Raw genomic sequence first — 21,703 nt, 5'->3', positions numbered from 1 at the left:
ATGCGTTATAACCCCTATAAGTTACAGGGGCTTTTAGCGCTCTGCAACGCTATAACCCCCTGTAAGGTTCAGGACACTGTGTAAAATATGTATCAGACTGTACGTTATTATACTGTATTATACTGTATACATTTCAATACATTAATTGAATTGGCGGGTTGGCGGATTTGTTCTTATGGTCCGCCGTCCTAAGATTGCATTTCATGGGTTAAATACTGAATTGATGGGATGAACTCGCATGACCAGAGTACATTCAGCAGCGATTCGTGTAGATGACATGCCAGTTCCCGCAAATGGATATACCAATTCGGATATCGAATATACCAAAGTCTCGACATCAACATTATCTTCGTTCAAGTAGTACATATTAATTGTCCTTATCTAGGCAAGCAAACAGAGCCGCGAAAATCAAATTACCCACCCACCGAGAGATATTCGTGTTAGTCAGAATTCATACCCTTTACGAGCAAGTAAGACCTGGGGGATAGTGCCGTTTCATTCTGCAGCACGGCTACCTGCATAGGCTATGGTGTATGTGGTCTGATATACCCGCCTCCTCCTCCAGACCCGCGTGTCCCGTTCATGCACCCATTGCCAAATTCAATAGTAGGAAAGCAAACCCGAGCCGTAACATGGATAATGGAACAAAACCCTAATGGAAAACCGGACCACCCACCCAATTGCGAACTTCGATTAGTCCACATTTATGCGACTCGTTCACTGTACAATGGTTAGCAGGGAGAAACTCGTATTGTATATCATGGGAACACGTACTAGAATCTCATCCTCCATGGGAGCATCGCCGTTGGTGGCAGCAGGTGCATTGCCGTTGGTATTCTCGTTCTGATTACCAGCTTCGAAGTAATCGGCCATCTCCGAGTCCAGCTCCTCAGCTGTCTTCTTGGCCGGGCGAGCGCTGCGAGGTCCACCGCGTCGCTTGCGACCACGAGCACCGGAACCGACTGCCTTTCCTGCCGCCTCCTTCTTTTTGTCGTTGGCTGCAGACTTAGGCTGGGCCTTAGGTTGGGTAATGCGTTCGGTGAGGGTCTTGGTTGGGGGTGCGATCTCAGCTGCCTTGGCCGCGCTGACGACGATCTCAATCTTCATGATATTAGTATAAAACATAGAGCCATTGGAAACGGTATGAAATTACCTTGATAGGGCGGTTGTCGACTAAAAGACCGTTCAAGGCATTGAATGCTTTGCTAGCACCGTCAAGCTTAGAGAAGGTGACGGTAGCAATTCCACGGCTGACGCTATTCGGACCGTAGGAAAGCTCCACACGCTTGATTGGGCCAACTGAGGTTGCGAAGTACTCCTATGGAGGGCACGTATGTTAGTCTCCTGAAATCCATTCGAAGTGCGTAGAATGCGGTAAGCAATATCGACCATCGGAGTAGTCCTGACAAGTAGAGAATCGTCTACAGTACGTATCCGAAGTTAAATCAGCATCAACGAGCACGCAGTGAGCGTTAGTAGCCAACATCGAGTCCAGCAGAACAAATAGAACCCCCGAAAGCCAAACACACCCCAGTATAACTAATCTCCACTCATCATGGTGAGGGTCTGATTTACTCGGGATGATGAACCACCACATCGTTCCACGAGATAATCCCCAAGCCATCATTGACATAGGATGCTACCCAATCCAACTAACAAGGTCAGATGACTTGTTTGAGTTAGCCCACTGCACACCAAATGTCATCAACAACCGGTTCGGTGTCGATGGAATAGAAAACCGCCCCTAGGATTGCTGTTTATTGTACCGCTGTTGCTCACTGCCATGCTCGCTAGATTGCAATTGCCCTACACAGGATGTTCCGACGAGAATAGTAACCCCAAGGATTGAGATAACAAGCTCGTGAATATATGCTTTAGTCCACTTGAGTGCGCGAATTGTAGCCAAATAGTGGAGGGTTGCCAAGCCTGCCAAAGGACGTACAATAGTAACTCGCGACTCGGACGGCTTCAACTTCCGACATTGTAGTCGCATAAAGCGCAGACATCGTCAAGGGAGGAGCATAAGCAATCCGGTAGCCTCAGGCCAACCGGGATGAGCCATCTCTAGGTAAGAGAATAAGGATAATTATGTCGATCGTTCTAAATTAAGAGCGTACGATTCAAGGAAGATGTCGACGAAATTCCGCGGGCGAAAGCCTCAGGAAACATACCTTAATTTGGCCTTCGTTAACATCCTTGGGCTAAAATCGGGTTAGTAAAGTCAGAAACGGGATGTGGGCTATAAACAACTCACCAGGTTGCTAACCACCACCTTGCTCTCGCCGTTGCCACCGGCTGCCTTAGCGGTATTCTGCTTCGCTGCAGCAGCACGAGTCAACTTGGGCGTCTTCTGAACGCCGCCGACAGGTGCTGCCTTAGCGGCACGTCCAATGGATCGGCGCTGGGGTCGGCCACCACGGCCGCCGCCGCCGACGCGACGTTGGGTGGAGACGATCTCGTCAAGAGACTGGTTGAGCTTTGAAGACATGGCGATTGTTGTTGATTGTAGTTGATTATGTTTTAAGTAAAAGTTGTTTTGTGTGGGCAATAGCACGACCGATAGGCGTGGTAAATGATCAGGCTGTGTTCGGCCTAACGGGTGGTGAATGTATTGAGTAGGCGAAGAAGCGTACGAGTAGAGGTATATTGTAGCAGCGAAAATCAAACCTTGACAATTTCGCGATGCTTGATATTGTAATTAGAAGTACGCGCGACGTAAGATATAGAAGGTGGCGGAACGTTTGGATGCAGTGATAGAAGCGCTGGTACAATGATGTCCGATCCGACGAGTTGGCGGGCAGATATGAATATGCTGATATGGCTGACGAAGTTGGATGCAGCCGATAGAGAATAAAAAGCTGAGATTAAAAAGAACTTTATCGTGGCTGTCTCCTCTGCGATGAAGTGTCCGTAAAGGAAGAAGACGGTGTTGTGAATGTCTGGATAAAGTTGAAAAAGAGAAGATAGATTGAAGTTAAGTCGTGTTTGAAAGGAAATCAAATAAGGAAGCGCGCGAGGGAGGGAGTACCGTTGGAAAACAATGAGTCGCCTGGTTAGCCACTAAAACTCTATCGAGTGGGTCTCATTGCTGTCTCCACCGTACGTGGCGCGAAATTGCTTAATTTGGATTAGACTCACAGTAGTTACTACCAGCTGTGTAGAGTCATGCTTAAACCGATTCACTCTGTCACTGTACTAGAAATAGGTCCTATTAATACTACATAGCAACTATTGCAAGGTCTACATGCTGAAGAAACCATTCTTGGGTTGAAGCCCGAAATCGATTAATGGGTTTGTTTTGTTTGACTTAGTAAGTATGTTTTTAATCCTCCTAGGTTTCCAGATCATAGATATTCATAGTTCACACGCATGTTAATAATTATTGTTGATAGCAAATCAACTTTGCTAAGCTTGATTCATATATGACCATCCATGAATTGGGCTATGCACATAAGCCAGTGATACAGCACAGAAAGTCTGTTGACGCAACTTGTACTGGTCCATCTGTTGAAATCCCCCGGAATCATGAATGCCAAGTCCGAACTGATCGAATAGATTGTCTTCGCATTTGATCAGAAGCATTGTCATATAATAGTCGAGTCTTAAATAACCCAGGTATTTGACATGTACCTGAGTGCCCTTCCAAGTCATACGTAGGTTCACCACCAATTATCAAGATAGCTTCCCTCATCTTGTGTATGATGAAGACTAGGAAATATCCATAAATCCTTAGGTTGGTTCGGCAGTGCTCTCACTTCGATACGCTGAGAGATTTTGCACCCTTCTCGGTAATCGGCGCTTCATCCTCAACTGAATTGATCTCAAAGAAATGGTACACAACGATGAGAACCACGGCTATCGAACCGAGGAAGAGGGCGAGGGTGTACAGATCGTCGTCGGAAATCATCGTGAGTTATGCGCTTGGTATTATCTACTCGGCGTTTCAGAGGGTGAACCTAGAATGGGATGTTAATTTTTGCCATTGCTTGACTTCAAAGGTTGTATTATTAGACATACTTTGTACGTTTGCGACGAAGTGCTTTATTCCTGATTTTTCACTGGGGTTGGAAGGAAAAGGAGCGTAGAGGTGGGATAACGCGTTGACGGTAATGCGACGTGGTGCGGATGAATTTATTTACACTTTCGTTCTCATGTCGGATAATTGAGGCCAGCTTGGACATTCTCAATCGCAGCTTCGCAGTTAATACTGCAGAGGGACAACGTAAGTCAGTACAACGGTACCAGTCTAGTGGCCTTAGCGTACATAAAGTGGATACCTTTAAAGATGTACCTGGGCAAGTGCATGTGGCAGTGTGGCTAAGTCAATTTTTAGTTCCTCCAGTTTCTTGAAGGTGCCACATCTTTGATCATGTGACAAATCTCAAAATCTGCATAATTCATTGGTTCCAAGGGTTTTTCCCCGCTAGTCTTACAGCCCACCAACCCGCTAATACATCCTGTATCATTCAATGAAGTTCAATTACGATTGCCTTTCTTTACCAGTTTATTCTTAAAAACGCCTCGGTATAACCTAATAGCGCCTTAGGTCTCTTTCCCAATTAGCCATTTAAACCTAATTTCTAGTGAGATATCTATTCCCGCTATTTGAAGAGAAAAAAACCACCTATTACCGAGTTGTCAACCCTCTGGGTTACTGCCAGTCAGTATGCCTCCGAAAAAGAAAGAAGATGTCAAAGGCAAGAAGCCTTCCGCTGCCAAGGTTGCCGAAGACAAGACATTTGGTATGAAAAATAAGAAGGGTTCGGTTGCCCAAAAGCATATCAAGCAGATTCAGGCGACGGCCAAAGCTGGAGGTAGCGCGGAAGAGAAGAAGAAGCAAGCAGAGAAGGATGCCCGTGCCCGAGAGAAGAAGGCAGCCGATGATGCCAAGCGGGAGGCCGAAGCACTACTCAACAAACCAGCCCAGATACAGAAAGTTCCTTTTGGTGTCGATCCGAAGACCGTTGTGTGTATATTCTTCAAGAAAGGCAATTGCGAAAAGGGGAAGAAGTGCAAATTCGCACACGACCTCTCCGTTGAACGAAAGACCGAAAAGAAAAACCTATATACCGACGGGAGGGCGGACGAAGAGGAAAAGAAAAAACAGGAAACATCTGCAGACTGGGACGAAGAGAAATTACGCAAGGTGGTTCTTTCTAAGAAGGGCAACCAAGTGACCACAACCGACAAAGTTTGCAAGTTCTTCATCGAGGCGATCGAAGACGGGAAATACGGTTGGTTCTGGACATGTCCTAATGAAGGCAATAAGTGCAAATACAAGCACGCACTTCCACCAGGGTAAGTTATCCTTCCAATATTGCACCCACCCTAAACGTATCGTATGACTTGTCTAATTTCATCAATTCAGTTTCGTACTTAAGACCAAGGAACAGCGCGCAGCTGAGAAGGCTCTCATGGACAAGTCTCCGCTCAAGACTTTGACTCTTGAGGATTTCTTGGAATCGGAGAGACACAAGTTAACCGGAACGCTCACGCCTGTCACCCCGGAAACTTTCGCTAAGTGGAAGCAGGAACGATTAGGCAAGAAGGCCGCCGAGGAACAAGCTCGGCAAGCTAAGGAGTCGACCGGTCGTGCTCTATTCGAAAGTGGTAACTGGAGATATGGAGAAGACTCTGAAGGCTCTGACAATGAAGAAGATGATGAAGATGATGGTACTTGGAATCTGGAAAGGCTACGGCAAGAGACACAAGCCATCCGAGACAAGAAGGAAGCAGATCGAATAGCTGCAGCTGCGGGCTACTCTGCCGATTCATATCAACCTCCGGACACCGGGGATAGTACTCCCGTGGCTGCGGGCGCTTGAAGTCCTTACCCCCAATATCATGGGGTAACAGAGCAAAAACTTTGGGTAAACCAGTAGACTTCCATCGTGAAGATGGATGCTCACTATAAGCGACGCGTCAAGGACAACATGTCGACAGTTTGATGATGCTGTTACGTTTAGGCTAGAGCGAACCCAGATAGGGGTTGAGCTACTGCTAGTCTTCTGGACCATGCGAGACAGCACGAATCCGCCATGAAATTGGCGAGTTCAGTCTACCGGCTTAGGTTTCTAAAGATTGTACTAATCGAAAACAAATTCGAGATATACTCTATCACTCATTCTTCCAGTTGTTATACCTTCGTCAATCCCGTTTCGGTTAATGCGACTTATTGATATCATTCAATTCAATGTAGTGAGATGTTATGGCGTTAAGTCTTATAACTCTACAAGGAAGGACAAAACCAAGGATAAGCCCAGAAAGCTGTTCTAACCGTTAGGCATGCCCTATTGACCATGAAGTTATATGAACGAGTTCAAGTCATTGCGATTTGTGGGCATGGTTACGGATATTTGAGAAACCTCGAGTTGTTTCAAAGTGAGCCAGTTATTTCCCGGTCTTCTCTCACCATTTCTCAACGTAAGGTCTCATATCGACTTCTTGAGTAAACGCGGAACGGTGCTGAGTATGTAGATTCCAGTAACTCTCAGCAATCTAATTTTCTAGTCAGCTTTGCAAGGCGGCTTTTGAGTGTTTCTTTGAATGGGTACTGACTGCATCGGCTTTGATCTTGCCATCCTCAGCACCATTATTGACATTGTACTGACTCGTCCTTGGAATATCGATAACTCCGTCGATGATGGCATGTGCCACATGCACCCCCTTAGGTCCGAACTCCCGTGCTAGAGACTGACCGAGGGCTCGTCGAGCGAACATGCTAGCTGCCATTGTGGAAAACAGATACGAACCCCTGACGGAAGCCGTAGCACCCGTGATGAGCAACGTGGGCGGGTGCTCGGAGTCGGGGACGGATTCTAGAAGCAGTGGCAAGGTCTTCTGAGCGAAGTTAAAGAGGCCGCGCCTGTCAGAATGTTTAGCCCATGTTTAGCCCAGGATGAACATAATACATTGGATGGCCGAAAACATACGCATTACCGCCGACTGCGACATCGAAATCCTCAACGCTTAGCTCGAGGAATGGTTTCCTTTGAAAGCCAGCGCCGACATTATAGATTGCCGCGGCAAGTTTTGAACCAGGCAGCTCCTTCGCGATGGTCTCGAATGCTGCGTCTAACGACTTGACGTCCGAAGTGTCTGCGCTGATGCCAATAGCTTTACCACCAGAGTTATTGATCTCTGCAACAGTGTCCTGGTACGACTCAGGCTTGCGAGTTAAGAGCACCACGGGGTATGATTTAGCGAACCGGATAGCGCAGGCTCTGCCCGTGCCGGGACCAGCACCAGCGACAACGGCGAAGAAGTTAGAGGACATTGTACTGAATTGTTTTACGAAAGATGTAGATATTTTTGGAAACACTAGATAGAAGTTTAGACTATCTAAATTCCTCTTGAAGGGATATGCTTTGGTGAAGTAGGCGGGCTATCGAGGCTCACTTATAATAGAGACAGACTCAACGATACTTAACTAACTGGTAATCAAGTCGCTTCCTAAGAGGGGATCTATCGTGATAATGATTTATAATTATATACTCAAATGGAAGAGTTGGAGCTCTGATGACAAATTCTAGCAGATGTCGCAATCCTCTATCGATCAAATAGCATGCAGATGTCTTGGTTCTTCAAGAGTGGTGACGCGCAGCATCAGTAACTGAGGGCTTGCATGTACACGGTACTTCCAATGTACTGGCTAATGCAAGAAGGAGCTATGGCCACAAAGCCTGCGTAACCCTGTTGACCGTTATTGTCACCATTTAAAACCCATAATACTGATCTTTACATAATAATGGATTCTTCTTTTTAATAACCGGAAGACTCCGTTTTTACTTCACCCCATGTAAGTACTGTACATATTTCGATTTGGTCTGAGGACGTGTTTGAACGAATCGTCTCATTGAGCACTTGGGGTTTAGACGTCCTATTTCTTTTATATTTTTCAAAGAACGTGCTAGATGAATTTTGAGATCATTGTGAGATTTTACCACCGAGTCTTCTAATCATCTTAAAACTAATAATGAGAAATAGGGATATTTACAATGATACGGTGATAAAGGAAACCTGGAACTATGATGGCTGATAATACTCACAACGCCGGTGCCACCAATGCCACCAGTGTTTCCAATAGTCTTAAAGAAGCTGGGGGGAATGCGCCTATCATTTCAGACATCTCCCAACCGCGCCTTAATGGAGACCCCAGTACATCCCTATCACATCTTTCATATCAACCGCAACAAAACTTGATCGCGGAATCGAAGGCGCAAACTTCTCCTACAACTATACCGTTCTCTCCACCGCAATACACAAAATTGGCTGTGCACATCAGATCTACTTCGTCGCCTTCACCATCCCAACCTCGACGAGGAAGGCCACCCAAAGATAAAAGCCGGCAAGCGCGATCAGGACCAGGATCAACAATTCCCGGGGCAGCAATCTCCAGTCCTCTGCCTTCCGTGGGGAATGAGATTGGGGGTGCCAGTCCTCAGCCTAAGAAGAGAGGCAGACCAAGGGGTTGGAAACCCGGGATGGCCTATGTGGATGTCAAGGAAAGCGGCGAAGAAAGTGCGAAAGTCACCGAGTCCAAGAAACCCCAGTCTAGAGAAGCGAAGCGCCGCGGGAGACCTCCGCGCACTCTTATGCCATCGGCCAGAGACCGGTACCTGCGGACCAATGCTCAATATTTATCCTTTCGATGTGAATGGCGATGGTCACCAGGAAGAACGTGTCCGGCAGAGTTGCAAAACATGAAAACACTACGCAAACACGTCGATCTCGTTCATGGGGACGAGGAGCCGTTGGTTTGCCGATGGGGAAGATGCGGAGCAAGGAAGAACCCCATTCAGTTTTCAGAGCAGGAGAAGTTCGATGAGCACATGGAGAAAGCGCATTTTAGGTCGTTTGTGTGGTACATGGGAGATGGTTACCAAAATGACGGCATCTCGATACTAAAGCGCAACTCAGACGGACTTCCAAGATACCTTTTTGATGCGGATGGCGAACAAGTTACACCGTCTGTCACGGGGCAAAAATTCGAGGACGACCAACAATATAAAGAAAGGAAGCGAAAACTGAAGCAGCTTCTTATTCTGCAAGACGAGAATGCTCCTTTCGATGAGGAATATACAAAGCAGACACTGGGAATTGCCTGAATCACAACAATCAAAGTAGCCAAGCCTTTGTATACCTCGATAGACTCGACTCGGCCTTATTGACTTACTCCGTGCCGAGCCGCAGTCTCATTAATTGACTTCGTTGGTTATGTTTCAGAGCATGACCGTGAAAGGATAAATCGCGTGGATACCTACCTATACACTTCCTAATACACACACACCTATTCATGGCTGAAGAGGTGTTTAGGGAAGAATATTTTCCAAATGAACACCTTAACCTATGAGTAGCAATTTCTTTTGGTTTGATACGTGTTTATGTTGTCGTATATTTCTACAGGTTTTCAAACTTTACTAGAGAGCCGTTTGTCAAGCAAGTTGCCTGCAAATTACCCTTTTCACCTGTTGAGTGGAAGGTTCCAAAGCAATGAAGGTAAAGAGAGGTGTGCCGCATTGATTTGTATTAAAAATTCAATGCGCTACAAAGTTACATCATTACTAGGTATGTACCTAGGTACCTATTTGATCGAACGCGTGGAGTGCCGCAGGCTGACCAATCAATCAAGATCTCGGTCCCTCAACCTCCCCTAACATCTCCTCACTAGGCTCCTAATAACGGACCTCCAGCCTTTGGGATTTGACAGTCTCACCTTATGACGTAACAAACATAACCGGCATTGATTCGGCAAGGTAGCATTGATGGTCCCCGTTTTTTTCTACCTAGATATTCTTGTTGTTTGGAACGTACCTAGCAGCCTAGTAGGTAGGAAGACGTACATATGAATGTCTTCTAATAGGATAGAAGATATCAATAGCAAATAGCGGTAGCAATCTCACTCTTATTACACTTTCTAATATAAGGATGTAACAGATTTATTATGGCAAAGTAACTTAAAAGTGATCAAATACAAATATGGAAGTACCTAACTGTAAATACGGGAATAGGGATTAAGGAATAGGGAATAATGGTGGCATTGCACCTGGAAGGAACCCCGGAGACCCTTGAATAATAGCAGTAGGCTACCTTCTTGAGGCAAGTAAGAACTAAGGTATTTCTTAAGCCCGAACTCTGAAGCCTTTCTAATTATTCAAACCCATCCAAACGGAAACCGCATCCCTTCAACTTCAAACGTTCGTCATTCCTAAATTCGATTTCTTCTATTTAATCTAAAGTTCCCTTATTCCCTTTCCGCTTCTCAACCCCCTTACCTGGGACTTTACCTGGGCTGGGCATTTTGCTTGGACGGATTAATTCCTGAATCACCCATGAACACAGCTCAACCAATGTTCATGCGGACCGATCAGTCTAGTTAGGAGCGTCTAGACTTGTCGCGTACGACGCCAGGCTCGTGCTTTATTAGCGCATCCGCAACAATCGGAAAACACACTTGTTAGACCCTGGGAGCCTGGGAACTTGCGGAACTTGATTGCCTGCTTCTACACTACATACGTCCAATACATTTTTTCGATTATTCGTTCATTCTTGATTCATACATACATACACGCAGTACATACCGTACATACCGTACATACAGTACAGCCTTCGGAAAGCTTTCTTCGTATTACTGCAACGAGCGGCAAAGTGGGAAAGTTTGAAGAAAGGACTGGCTCGGAGTATTGGTACATTTACATACGATCTAAGAGACCCCATGTTCCCGAGCTTAATGAGACAGTCAGTAGTGTCTGCTGGACCTTGATTAGCAAGCATCCAAACAGAGGGAATTGGAAGGGAACTGGACGCAACGTATCCCAAAGTGGGACTAAGCCCACTCAAAACCACCCAGACCTACCAGACCCGGCCCCTTTTGCCCCTCGCTTCCAGTGACCGAAGACCGTACCAAGTGAGCATAGTGCGATTAGTTTGCCCTGCCCCCCAAAACCACCCCAGCACCAGTCCCAGTTGGGCAGATCCAGCCGCCATACGATAGGTAGAAGCTGGGTTGCTGCCGCCGCGCTACCGCCGACATGGGGTCCGACGAGTCAATTGAACACCATTCCAACCTCAATCATCCATCCCCAAATACTAACAATCCTCCCTCACCAACAACATCCGTCACAACATCCGTCAACCGACGAGGGCCTCATTTCAGAATTAGAAAGCGGTTAACGTCATGGCATCATCCGAATGTTGACCTAAGGGATCCTAACCTAGGCGACAACACTAATACCGCTACCAATACTACCGACAACATGCCCATCAAATCACCCACCTCTACCGGCACCAATAGCCACAACATCCATTTCAACCAAAAGTTGAAGAATTTCTTCCGGATAAATACCTCAAACACCAATGGGGATAAGGAGAAGAGTCTCGATCATGCCTTAAAGTCAGAGGGCAAAGTTAGCTTCCGTCAATCAAGGAAATTTTTCACCAACGTCGGTAGGATTAGATCGACTACCACCGCGAGTGAGGGACATCCCCTGGACGACGCTCTCAGCCCCACTGCCAATGCGAATCCATATTTCGCCCATCAGGGCCAGCCCGGGCTCCGACATCATAACGAAGGGTCCGTACCGCCGAGCCCTCCCGACACTCCTAGTCTGAAGATCCACGGTCCCGACGGCGCAAAGGAACAAGCCACGAATGCTACAAAAGAAGAGTTGGCAAGGAAACTACGGAGAGTTGCGAGCGCACCTAATGCTCAGGGTCTATTCAACCAAGGGAAAGGAAGTGGGGAGAGACCGGCCACTGCGGAGCTTGGAAAAGAACCGTTGATTCAGGGAACAAATGCTGCCTCCTTAGGATTCGTCGACGCCAAAGCGGCGCTCGCCGAGGCTGGAACGCTTGCCGTGCCCGAGAGCGATGGCCTTGGAGCACTTCCTCCGCCGCCAAACCCTAATTCACTGGCTTTCCGTAGGACATACAGCTCCAACTCGATCAAAGTCCGCACCGTAGAGGTCAGCCCTGCTAGTTTTGACAAGATTAAGCTCATCGGAAAGGGAGACGTAGGTAAGGTTTATCTCGTAAGGGAGAAGAAGAGCTCCAGGCTCTATGCTATGAAAGGTAGGTGCCATCTCCGAGTATTTACAGATCTGTGCTTACGCGAACAGTTCTGAGCAAGAAGGAGATGATAAAACGTAACAAGATCAAGAGAGCATTGGCCGAGCAGGAAATCTTGGCGACGAGTAACCACCCTTTTATCGTGACCTTATACCACTCTTTTCAATCCGAGGATCATCTATACCTGTGTATGGAGTATTGTAGCGGTGGGGAATTCTTCAGAGCGTTACAGACCCGCCCCGGCAAATGTATACCTGAAGATGACGCCCGCTTTTACGCCGCCGAGGTTACGGCAGCTTTAGAATACCTTCACTTGATGGGGTTCATTTACAGGGACCTGAAGCCAGAGAGTATGTTTATCCCATTGTTTCCATACGAACTTTGCTAATATGCTCTGTAGATATTCTGCTTCACCAATCAGGACATATCATGCTTTCCGATTTTGACCTTTCGAAACAATCAGATCCCGGTGGTAAACCTACGATGATCATGGGCAAGAACGGCGCCAGTACCTCGTCGCTCCCTACGATAGATACGAAATCGTGCATTGCCAATTTCAGAACGAACTCGTTTGTGGGTACCGAGGAATATATCGCCCCAGAGGTCATCAAAGGAAGCGGACACACGAGTGCCGTGGATTGGTGGACTCTCGGTATCTTGATATACGAAATGTTATACGGAACCACGCCTTTCAAGGGAAAGAATCGCAATGCAACTTTCGCCAATATTCTCCGGGAGGAGATACCGTTCCCGGAGCACTCCGGGGCACCCCAAATTTCACAGTAGGTTTCGGCCAAGACGATTTTTTTAAATACCAGACTCATGCTAATTGCCATTTAGTCTTTGCAAGTCATTGATACGGAAACTTCTAATCAAGGATGAGACGAGAAGATTAGGCGCGAGGGCCGGAGCTTCCGACATCAAGGGACATCCGTTCTTCCGAACAACTCAGTGGGCCCTCATTCGACATATGAAGCCACCGATAGTTCCACATGCGGGTCGTGGGGTCGACACAGTCAATTTCAGAAATGTCAAAGAGAGCGAGAGCGTTGATATCACTGGTACAAGGCAGTTGGCTTTCTCCAAAGGTGTGCCGTTGGATAGTGAACTGGCAACACCCGGCAACGAAGCCGTCGATCCGTTTGAAGAATTCAACAGTGTAACATTACACCACGATGGAGACGATTATGACAGCGACAGGTGATGGTTAAGAAGCATACCTTGACCCATCAGGACTACGATTCTTTGCCTTACATGGACTTAGCGCCTAGCAGTAGAGCTGTTCTTATCATCAAGCCTATGACCATCAAGTCGTATGGTTTTGTTATTAGTATTGATTGACGGATTACCGATGAATTGTACTATGAACTTTGAAAGCAAAGAAAAAAAAACCATCTCGACATCTATTTACGAGATTCATCCACTACTACCTTTCATGTTGAAGACTGCGACCAGGACCGAGCACAAGAGGGAAAGGGGCGAGGGCGGCATTAAAGCATTCATATGTACGGCGTTTTTCGGCACGTGGAGTTTCGGGCGAGAGATCACTGAAAAAGGGACTGCGGATTAGTAGTGGCTTGTATGACAATTACAAATAAGGCTTGCTTATCGTCGATGTTGTTGTCTTAGAAGACTTGAAACGGCCCACGCTACTTGCCTTATTAACATAGCATTCATTAACTAGGTAGTTAGCTGCGTTATATGCCTTTTCGCCTTTCCACTCGGCTGCACTTCTCCGATGCTTCATCGCTGGGCGTATCCTCTGATTCTCTGTTCTTCATTTATTAAATCATTTGCCCCCTTATCACATTTTCCCAATGTTACACGGCGTCTAGTGAACTAGACCGATAAAAAAAGCAAAGGCAAACAAGCCGAATCTACTATGTACATACATCTTCATGTAAAGCAATACATTTGGAATATACAAATAGCTACAAAATCGAGTCCCAGGTCTAGGGATCATGATGCGCGGCTTGCGGCTGACACCATGCTGATCGGATGACCTCCGCTGTGGAGGGTTGTATTGGGTGATTGAACCCTGTGACCTCCTTTCCCAACACGAGGCTGGCGCCTTTTTACGCAGCAGGCAGAAAAGCAATATCTATCCTTCATTCACGTATCCTAAGCCGAAAAGCTGATATACATTGTCGCTTATATTCGGCTCGTTCCGAGGTAAAATCTCATAAAATGAGACCTTATCCTTTAGATATTAGACAGTAAATGGCACACCCTGGTTACTCCTTTTATTAGGACTTGCGTTAGTCTCGTATCACTATAGGCGCCTTCCCGAATCTCACATAGGATCGTCACCCTAGGATACTCGCACGCAAGGATATCTCGTATTCGAGTCTACGACGGCGTTACCAGTCATGACGATGCCGGCGATGGCATCGTGATTTGAAGGTATAGACACATTAGACGAACACACCAAAAAAATTGGGTTACTGGGGAATGCGATATTTGATCTAACGGACTCTATATGAGATGGTTTGACCTCGCCCACCATGGCGCATCCGAATGTTTACGAGAGGGATGTGCCAAGAGCGCCTCCTGGGCGCGTTAGCGGCCACACTCTCAGCATGCCTATTTCTCATACACAACACGATATCGCTATCGCAAAGATGGCACAGGCGGATATCAGCTTAGAACAACGCGAGCTGGATCTGCTCAGCCCAGCGTACATGCTAGAATGGGAGGTCGGACACCAGGGTTGCGCCCGGAAGCGCATCGGCGACGCGGAGCAACTGCGCGCGACGATTGTTACGGAGATAAAGGGGGACCGGCTTTTCGTCTTCCAGGATTTGCCTGCGGAGTACCTGGATACTGTGCGCGATGAGCTTGGCGTTGATGCGCGCTTTCTCGAGGCGCATGCGGGAAGGCGGGTTTATAGGCCGCTGATGAAGCGTGGTTGGGGAAGAGCGGATGTTATGGATAAGGTCACGAGAGAGAAATCTGATTTCGCTTGCTTCGAGTACCCGGAGATGCTTACATTGGCGAAGAGGGCTGCCGTGACTGGTGGGAGGCCGACTTCGTCGGTAGATGCCAGAGGAGCCGGTGATATTGCTGGTGAAGCACCCACGTACGCGATGTCAAACGATGGAGAATATGTGATGTTCTGCCGCGCTTCGCTATGGTTGTCTGATAGAAAGGATGGTAAGTTGTCCATACATCATTACAATGCTCACAGATCCAAATACTTATCATAGCCCAGTTCTACTCTTAGACCCTCCGTCATGGGCGCGGTCCTCTTCAATGTTCCGGAAAGCGATATATCCTTCGTCGGGGCCATCCCACACCTGCTTTACTCCCATCACCAGAAAGGAAAAGGGGGACAGTATCGGTAGCGACACGCTACACAGCGAACCCACCCCTCGCGACAGAGACGACATCCCCAGTCTCGAGACCCTGCTCTACCAAAGTCTAGCAGAGGAAGTCTCCGAGAAGATATACAAAGCAGCCGCAATCGAAGACATCGCCATACACCAATGGCACGAATTCTTCGACGCGCTTCCGACAGACCTAAAGCCCGGCACCGCCGAAACAACCGCGCTGTACAAACAAGTGCAAAAAAGCCTTGAGCGAAACCTAACCCAGTCGCAGTTCCGCGACAAGATCTCCTCCGACCACCGCCGTCCATCCTCCGCCACCACGGTCTGGGAATCCCTTCTTGCCCGTCTAAGCCGCCACCTCGCCTTACTCAGCTACCTCAACCCCCCTCCCCCTCCCACCCTCACCTCCTCCCCATCCAACCCCCGCTCCCGCGCCCAACTCTCCACCGCCGCCCTCCCGCCCGCAACCTCGCACCGTCCCTCCTCGGAGCAGAACCAGCAAAGTCTAGACCGCGTCTCATACATGGGCGGGGTGTTGCTGCCGCTCTCCATCGTCTCCAGCATCCTATCGATGAGCGACCCGTTCGGGCCGGGCAACAGCCAGTTCTTCGTGTTCTGGGCCGTTTCCATCCCATTAGTCTTCATCACCATACTCATCATCTACGCAGACTCGATACGCAAAGCGGAGGTGTGGATCGAGGTCGCTAGTAGTGGGAGCACGACGGGGTCGGAGAAGCGGGATGAGGAGGAAGGGGGTTCGATGCCGGAGTTTGAGGGGGGGATGGGGTTGAGGGCGAGGAGGAGGACGGATGGGGTGGGGGTGGAGATGTGTGAGTCGGATTATGGGGATGGGTTTGGTGAGTGGGATGGGCCGCCGCCGGGTATGATCGTGGAGAGGCTGTTTAAGGATGCTGGGAAGAAGAAGTGGCGGAGGGAGCAGCTGGGATGGATGGGCGCGTGTAAGGCTGTGTTCCGGATTTATAAACTTAAGCAGGGTAGGCCGCCTAATTGGGCTACGAATGTGAGACGTGGGAACACGGTTTAAGCAAACGCGAATGCATTAGAACAAGAGGCAGATAGGTGTATTATGTTCATGTATTTGATATAAATGTATGTACAGCGGCCAGGGAGAGATCCTAGCCCAATAACAATTAATTCTCAAGACTCTTGGTCTTCTGATCACAATCTTTATCATGGTTCGTGATACACAGTCGGAAATGGACTACAAGTTGCATGTCCGGCATAGTCTTTACGGTTTCCTTACACCAGTCGTGGGCGTGGTCAAATTTCTGTATCGTGTGGAGGACGGCGCCGGGATCGATTAGGGATCTCATTTGGATGCTCGCCCGGTCTGGTGAAAGGACGAGAGCCGAGGATGGGACATCTTCTTGGCCTTTAAGCCAAATGTCTTTCAAATCCTTAAATGACTGTTGGACATATCCTTCGTCGGGGTTTGTAATGTCTTCGAGCCAATCCGCAACCCTCCTCTATTACATTTATGTGTCAGTATCTGCCTTATTCAGTTGTCCAGGAGATAATATATTTAGACGGGGTTTGGATCGAACGAGGAAGAACACATCAGAATCAGGTTATAGGGAAGAACTACTTCCTAGCGAGGAAAGGAATAAAAAGCCCGGGGTACTGACCTGGTAGAAGACTGGGTCGGACTCATCGACATATAACTTTCTTAGTTGCCGTAATTTTCCATGATCTCGAGCATCAACTAACAGGGTATGGCACATATCTGTACCCCTCCCAAAAATCTCATACACCTTGGGAGATCTACCCAGATGCATCAGTATGCTATCGTGGTAGAACTGGTACTGCGGTACGCCGGACCAGAAGCCTCGCTTACGTTTCCACTGCTCCACAAAGAACTTCCCCGGAGCCCCTGCTAACGCTGCGAGGCTTATGCAGATAGGACTCGCGGGAGAACTGGCAAAGTAGAATCTCGTCACGGCAGGGTTGTTGGGATGTTCTATCGAGAGTCCGTTTCGCTCTGTGGGCCGTGCCGGGACATTCTGGAAAGCCGAGTCGTCGAAACAAAGCGTATCGGTCGAAGGGTCGAACCATGTCTTTAGCCTAATAACCCCACCGTTACCGCGCGGACGACTTCCAACACATTTCCATGACCCAGTTTGCGAAGCGTATTTCCTCGCCTCGCGGCAGACGGAACGTAGAGCTGGTTGGGCTAACAGCACGGCTACTAGGTCCGAATTGCGGATCCGCCATGCATCGTGATCCAGTTCCTTGGTAACGTCCGCCTCGCCGTCCTGTTTGATAGACACCGTCTCCCTCCGGATCTCGAAAACTCGATGAGGAAGGGCAAACCGCCATATTAGAAGTCTTAGCTCGGCTGGAAGTTTTGGGAACTGTGGAAATTCGGTAGCAACTGTAGTTTCAAGTTCTACCATGGCTCTCCTCCGCACCGGCTGTGCCTCTCGACGTAAAGCCAGGCTGAATTGTGTGACGATATTTCAAGATTTTTAGGAACTAATAAAATAGATACTAATAGACACTACTAGCTGGGCACTGGGTAAGGTAACTTCGTGTATAGCTGAAAAGAAATGAGTCGATATGGGGGCAGAGAGTGATAGGCGAAGAGAAGAGCACGCAATCTACAGAATCAAAATGGGATCCTAATAGCATCCTCTCGTGTAAAGAAAAGGCGGCGTTTGGCAGGTCATCTGAACACCCGGCCGAGACTCGGTAGGTCGGAAACCGAACCGACAATCTGGACAGACGTGGCCGAGCTAGGATATTTTGACGATCGACTTAGTGGATGATTGTCTTAAGTATTAAACCCATCATGTCCCTTGTATTTTTCGGGGCATTAGGTATAAAGTCTATTAGGTGGTAGACATGCTGGCAGGTGGATGTTATGGTTATAGTAAGATTCCAAGATTGTTTTCTTAACAGCTTCCCTATAAGCCCTGAGCCAATGAACCCTACCGAGATTGATCGGCCGACGCAAACGGACAAAGGAAAGTAAGTCACAGACCATTGTTACCTGTGTCCTTCTATGCTGTTTCACTCGTCGGAGTTCGGACAAACAAGCAACGAGTCGGAGATGCGGCGCATGCTCAGCTCACATAAAGACCAGACCGGAAAAGAAGGTTGTCGAAGTAGAGAGAGGCTCGGTGAGATATCCAATTCTGGAGTTGAGAATGTAAGCGTTGACAGGTCAGGGAGTACAAGCCTCGGATATACGAAGTGACCTCCTAAAATCCTGAAAAGCCATTTCGGTCCTTCCATTATAAAACTGTGACATGCGATTGGTCCATGTAATCTTATCGCCGATATACCATTTGGGTTCCTGATCCATTGCCCGGGTACGGGCTTACCTTACCTGATTAGGTTAGATGCATACTCTTTATTGTGCACAGCGTAATTACCGTGCCGAATAATTTGTACCACAGCGTAACTCACGTCACTGGCGGGGAATCTCAACTTAATATCTGAAAGTAAACGACCCCTCGTGAATAACACGCGTTCTTAAACACGTGCAATTTCATTGCATGTTTTCCACCCTCAAATAACCATCAAAACCATCTCACGATGGATAGCCAAGCGCAAAACCCCCTTCTATCTCCGCCCGAGCTCTCGCCGCTGGAGCAAGAGGTTCTCGAGGAATACGAGCGGCTGGCGGAGAACATGAAGAAGGTATGTAACAAACCTGATATGGTCACGATAATGGTCATGCGTCAGCTTATATCACATTCACATACACACATTTACATACACATACGCAACATTCCACCGCAATCTCCTTCCACGTCATGGTTTCCCTCTCCTTCTCTTCCCTTTCCCATATTGGGACTAGAGACACCAAAGCCCGAGCTAAGCTGACTAATAAATCATTTACAGCTCGCCGGTGTCCTTGATACGATGGCCGGACAGCCGACGACCGAGATCCTCGACGGCCTGCGCGAGCTCGAGCGCAAGACGAGTTTAGTGTTCACGCTGCTCAAGGCCAGTGTCTATAGCATTGTGCTGCAACAAGAAATCGATTGGGGTGACCAAGCTAGAGGTTGAGCTAGCGTCGGACAATAACAGAGGAAAGACGAATATGCGATACATGCTTTCCATCTTCTGATTCGCGGCATACCTAGTAGCTAGGGCATCACGCTGTCGAATCATAGGTATCGCATCGCATGGAGATATGAGAGATCTCTAAATATGTAGGAGACACTACGAGAAGAGGCATTACCTAAGTCAACCTTACGGTAATAAGGCCTCGTCAGCATACAAGGGATATTATGCCCGGATCCCGACTACGACAATTATACATTGGAGAAGATGCGCCTAGACAATGAATGAGCGCTAGGCGGGGGCAGGCGAGGTTACGTAGCACATCGCGCAAGATACCCGAATCAATAAACCACATGCACACAATGTTCCGGACACACAGGAGATGCTGCAGTGCGTTCACTGCGCTTGATCTGGTTTATTTAACTTCATTTACATGTAGGCTTTTCACCCGCATAATATTTATACACATAAATTAGCGAGTCGGTTGGTTGGTATATTAATACACCCTTCCGCCGTAGTACACCTTCCGGACGTCCACCAACTTTTTGCCCCTACCGATAGCGAGTTCCTCGGGGTCTTTTTGGCTCTGCAAAGCCTGTACGCAGGCCTTGACGGAGTTCATCGGGTTTCTCGACCGCGGCATCTTGGCCGCTATGTCTTTGATGCCCACAGCGCGGAAGATCTCGAAGAGACGGTGGGAAGCGCGTAGACCAAAGCCTGTAGAATTGTATTAGCAAGTAGTTTTGGTAACGTATCTAGCGGATGAATAATGCATATAGGATGTGTCGTAACTCACCAGGTGGACGGGCGTCGATCTCGACGATGGTTGCGCCGACCTTCCCCTTCACCGAGCCGTAAATTGTCCTGCCCTCATACCTACGGATCGGTTGCATGTTTTGGATGGCTAAGAGTTTGGCCTTCTGCTTTGCGACCTCGTTCTCGACGGATTTAGCCTCGCCGATTCCGAGGCGGCCATTGCCGTTGCCGGCGATGGCTAACATCCACAAACTGCGGATCTTGCCTAGACGAGTCTGGTTGTGGACGAAGCGTACGACGAGGATCTTGGTGTTGATGTCCAATATCTCGCCCACGGTCAGGCCCGTCCGCCGCTTCAATTGCTGATATATGCCCTGGTCATCCTTGCCCTCGTCCGCCGGGTCGACTGCTGGCTTATACAAGCCCGCTACTCCGGCCAGCTTCTTACCTAAGGCCGGCGCGACAGCTGAGTTCGTGGGTCCGTTGCTGTTCACCATAGTCTCAGGCTCGAGGAAGTATTTCGCTTCCTCCATCGGAAGATCGACGCGCTTTGCTAGTATCTTCTTTATCTCCTCCGCCGACATTCCCTCGAAATCGACGTCTTTCGGGATTAAAGCCTCGAGGTGCCTCTGTAGGTCAAGAGTGTGCTCCTCCTCCGTCATAAACCGAGCGTTCGGGTTGGGGGGAGGGTGGATTTGAGGGCGCTTATCGATAATAGGATATATTTTGCTGAAATCGTCCAAGTACGGCAGTTTATAAGGATCTCTTCGTATTCGGCCTTGTATCGTCAAGTCCTTCGGGTCGATAGCCGCTTCACCGGCCTCCAGGGCTGCCATCTGCTCGGGAGTGTACCTTTTTTTCAAAACCTCTATCTCTTCCGGAGTATAGCTGGGAAACGTCTTCTTTCCATATTCCTCAACCTTTTGCGGCGTAACAAGTCCCATTTCCTCAGCTCTTATGCTCTTGAATCGGGGTTTCCGCCTCGAGGCGAGCTGCGCCGAGCTGTGGAAGGAGGCGTAACATTGCGATGGTGCTACTGTTGGTTTAGCAGAGGCAGCAAACCGCCTTGAGAGCAGACACCGTGCTGGTCGTGCTACGCTCATCGCATCCCTAGCCTCCAAGTATCTGCCCAATTATGGCTGCAATGGCGTAGGGGTGTTAAAGTGCCGCGTGGAGGGGATATGAACCTTCAATTGGTACATATCAATTACGGTATATGGAAATTATTTTTTAGAATATCGATACTTGAGTCGGATTTACAATCCACCGATAAACCCCACTCTCTGGTGTCAGGTAACACAGATTTAGCGCCTTTTCTGATTGGGTTATCTTTCCATCACTATTTACGCTGAAGCAGGGGTAGCTACGTAGCTTTAGAGATGGCATGATCATTCATCCATGGATGTATCTGAGAATATAGCAGTATGTAGGAAACAACGACCTTTCCTCTCTAAAGCCACCTAGGCTGCTAGGTAAGATCTATTAGGATGATGTATGGGAAGTTCATGCGGCGCAATTGC

General features: G+C 48.2%; 10 protein-coding genes across 10 annotated transcripts; 5 read left to right on the top strand and 5 right to left on the bottom strand.

Annotated features, from left to right (window-relative positions):
- Positions 1-199: 199 nt before the first annotated feature.
- On the bottom strand, positions 200-2,488 carry GGS22DRAFT_200254 (RNA recognition domain-containing protein; the record flags this gene model as incomplete). Its single annotated transcript, XM_047966409.1, has 4 exons — positions 200-1,101; positions 1,154-1,318; positions 2,172-2,201; positions 2,255-2,488. The coding sequence occupies 4 exons, from the start codon at positions 2,486-2,488 to the stop codon at positions 718-720; spliced, it is 813 nt and encodes a 270-aa protein (XP_047819170.1). The 3' UTR covers positions 200-717.
- A 768-nt stretch (positions 2,489-3,256) lies between these two features.
- On the bottom strand, positions 3,257-4,213 carry GGS22DRAFT_163451 (uncharacterized protein). The gene is made up of 3 exons (XM_047961370.1): positions 4,012-4,213; positions 3,393-3,950; positions 3,257-3,310 (listed from the first exon to the last, which is right to left on the bottom strand). The coding sequence occupies exon 2, from the start codon at positions 3,905-3,907 to the stop codon at positions 3,752-3,754; it is 156 nt and encodes a 51-aa protein (XP_047819169.1). The 5' UTR covers positions 3,908-3,950; positions 4,012-4,213; the 3' UTR covers positions 3,257-3,310; positions 3,393-3,751.
- A 246-nt stretch (positions 4,214-4,459) lies between these two features.
- Positions 4,460-6,168, top strand: GGS22DRAFT_142348 (uncharacterized protein). The gene is made up of 2 exons (XM_047958763.1): positions 4,460-5,298; positions 5,369-6,168. The coding sequence occupies exons 1-2, from the start codon at positions 4,667-4,669 to the stop codon at positions 5,823-5,825; spliced, it is 1,089 nt and encodes a 362-aa protein (XP_047819168.1). The 5' UTR covers positions 4,460-4,666; the 3' UTR covers positions 5,826-6,168.
- Positions 6,169-6,475: 307 nt separating this feature from the next.
- On the bottom strand, positions 6,476-7,615 carry GGS22DRAFT_163446 (NAD(P)-binding protein). The gene is made up of 2 exons (XM_047961369.1): positions 6,933-7,615; positions 6,476-6,865 (listed from the first exon to the last, which is right to left on the bottom strand). The coding sequence occupies exons 1-2, from the start codon at positions 7,274-7,276 to the stop codon at positions 6,511-6,513; spliced, it is 699 nt and encodes a 232-aa protein (XP_047819167.1). The 5' UTR covers positions 7,277-7,615; the 3' UTR covers positions 6,476-6,510.
- Positions 7,616-7,985: 370 nt separating this feature from the next.
- GGS22DRAFT_163445 (uncharacterized protein) lies at positions 7,986-9,842 on the top strand. The gene is made up of 2 exons (XM_047961368.1): positions 7,986-9,567; positions 9,632-9,842. The coding sequence occupies exon 1, from the start codon at positions 8,028-8,030 to the stop codon at positions 9,105-9,107; it is 1,080 nt and encodes a 359-aa protein (XP_047819166.1). The 5' UTR covers positions 7,986-8,027; the 3' UTR covers positions 9,108-9,567; positions 9,632-9,842.
- Positions 9,843-11,255: 1,413 nt separating this feature from the next.
- GGS22DRAFT_179864 (Pkinase-domain-containing protein) lies at positions 11,256-13,270 on the top strand (the record flags this gene model as incomplete). Its single annotated transcript, XM_047963713.1, has 4 exons — positions 11,256-12,069; positions 12,117-12,416; positions 12,467-12,848; positions 12,907-13,270. The coding sequence occupies 4 exons, from the start codon at positions 11,256-11,258 to the stop codon at positions 13,268-13,270; spliced, it is 1,860 nt and encodes a 619-aa protein (XP_047819165.1).
- An 896-nt stretch (positions 13,271-14,166) lies between these two features.
- Positions 14,167-16,483, top strand: GGS22DRAFT_163443 (uncharacterized protein). Its single transcript, XM_047961367.1, has 2 exons — positions 14,167-15,219; positions 15,278-16,483. Exons 1-2 carry the CDS (start codon positions 14,571-14,573, stop codon positions 16,438-16,440), a joined length of 1,812 nt encoding a protein of 603 aa, XP_047819164.1. The 5' UTR covers positions 14,167-14,570; the 3' UTR covers positions 16,441-16,483.
- Positions 16,484-16,534: 51 nt separating this feature from the next.
- On the bottom strand, positions 16,535-17,809 carry GGS22DRAFT_200246 (uncharacterized protein; the record flags this gene model as incomplete). The annotated part of the gene is made up of 2 exons (XM_047966408.1): positions 16,535-16,882; positions 17,042-17,809. The coding sequence occupies 2 exons, from the start codon at positions 17,807-17,809 to the stop codon at positions 16,547-16,549; spliced, it is 1,104 nt and encodes a 367-aa protein (XP_047819163.1). The 3' UTR covers positions 16,535-16,546.
- Positions 17,810-18,631: 822 nt separating this feature from the next.
- On the top strand, positions 18,632-19,802 carry GGS22DRAFT_163436 (DASH complex, subunit Dad3). The gene is made up of 3 exons (XM_047961366.1): positions 18,632-18,742; positions 18,823-19,058; positions 19,263-19,802. Exons 2-3 carry the CDS (start codon positions 18,954-18,956, stop codon positions 19,428-19,430), a joined length of 273 nt encoding a protein of 90 aa, XP_047819162.1. The 5' UTR covers positions 18,632-18,742; positions 18,823-18,953; the 3' UTR covers positions 19,431-19,802.
- Positions 19,803-19,810: 8 nt separating this feature from the next.
- Positions 19,811-21,459, bottom strand: GGS22DRAFT_163435 (ribosomal protein S5, C-terminal domain-containing protein). The gene is made up of 2 exons (XM_047961365.1): positions 20,224-21,459; positions 19,811-20,144 (listed from the first exon to the last, which is right to left on the bottom strand). The coding sequence occupies exons 1-2, from the start codon at positions 21,284-21,286 to the stop codon at positions 19,924-19,926; spliced, it is 1,284 nt and encodes a 427-aa protein (XP_047819161.1). The 5' UTR covers positions 21,287-21,459; the 3' UTR covers positions 19,811-19,923.
- Between the last annotated feature and the right edge of the window lie 244 nt (positions 21,460-21,703).

This window comes from Annulohypoxylon maeteangense, assembly GCF_022496945.1.
Source record: "Annulohypoxylon maeteangense strain CBS 123835 unplaced genomic scaffold GGS22scaffold_8, whole genome shotgun sequence".
In the NCBI taxonomy this organism is placed as follows: Eukaryota; Fungi; Ascomycota; class Sordariomycetes; order Xylariales; family Hypoxylaceae; genus Annulohypoxylon; species Annulohypoxylon maeteangense.
This window is presented reverse-complemented; position numbering and strand designations above follow the sequence as displayed.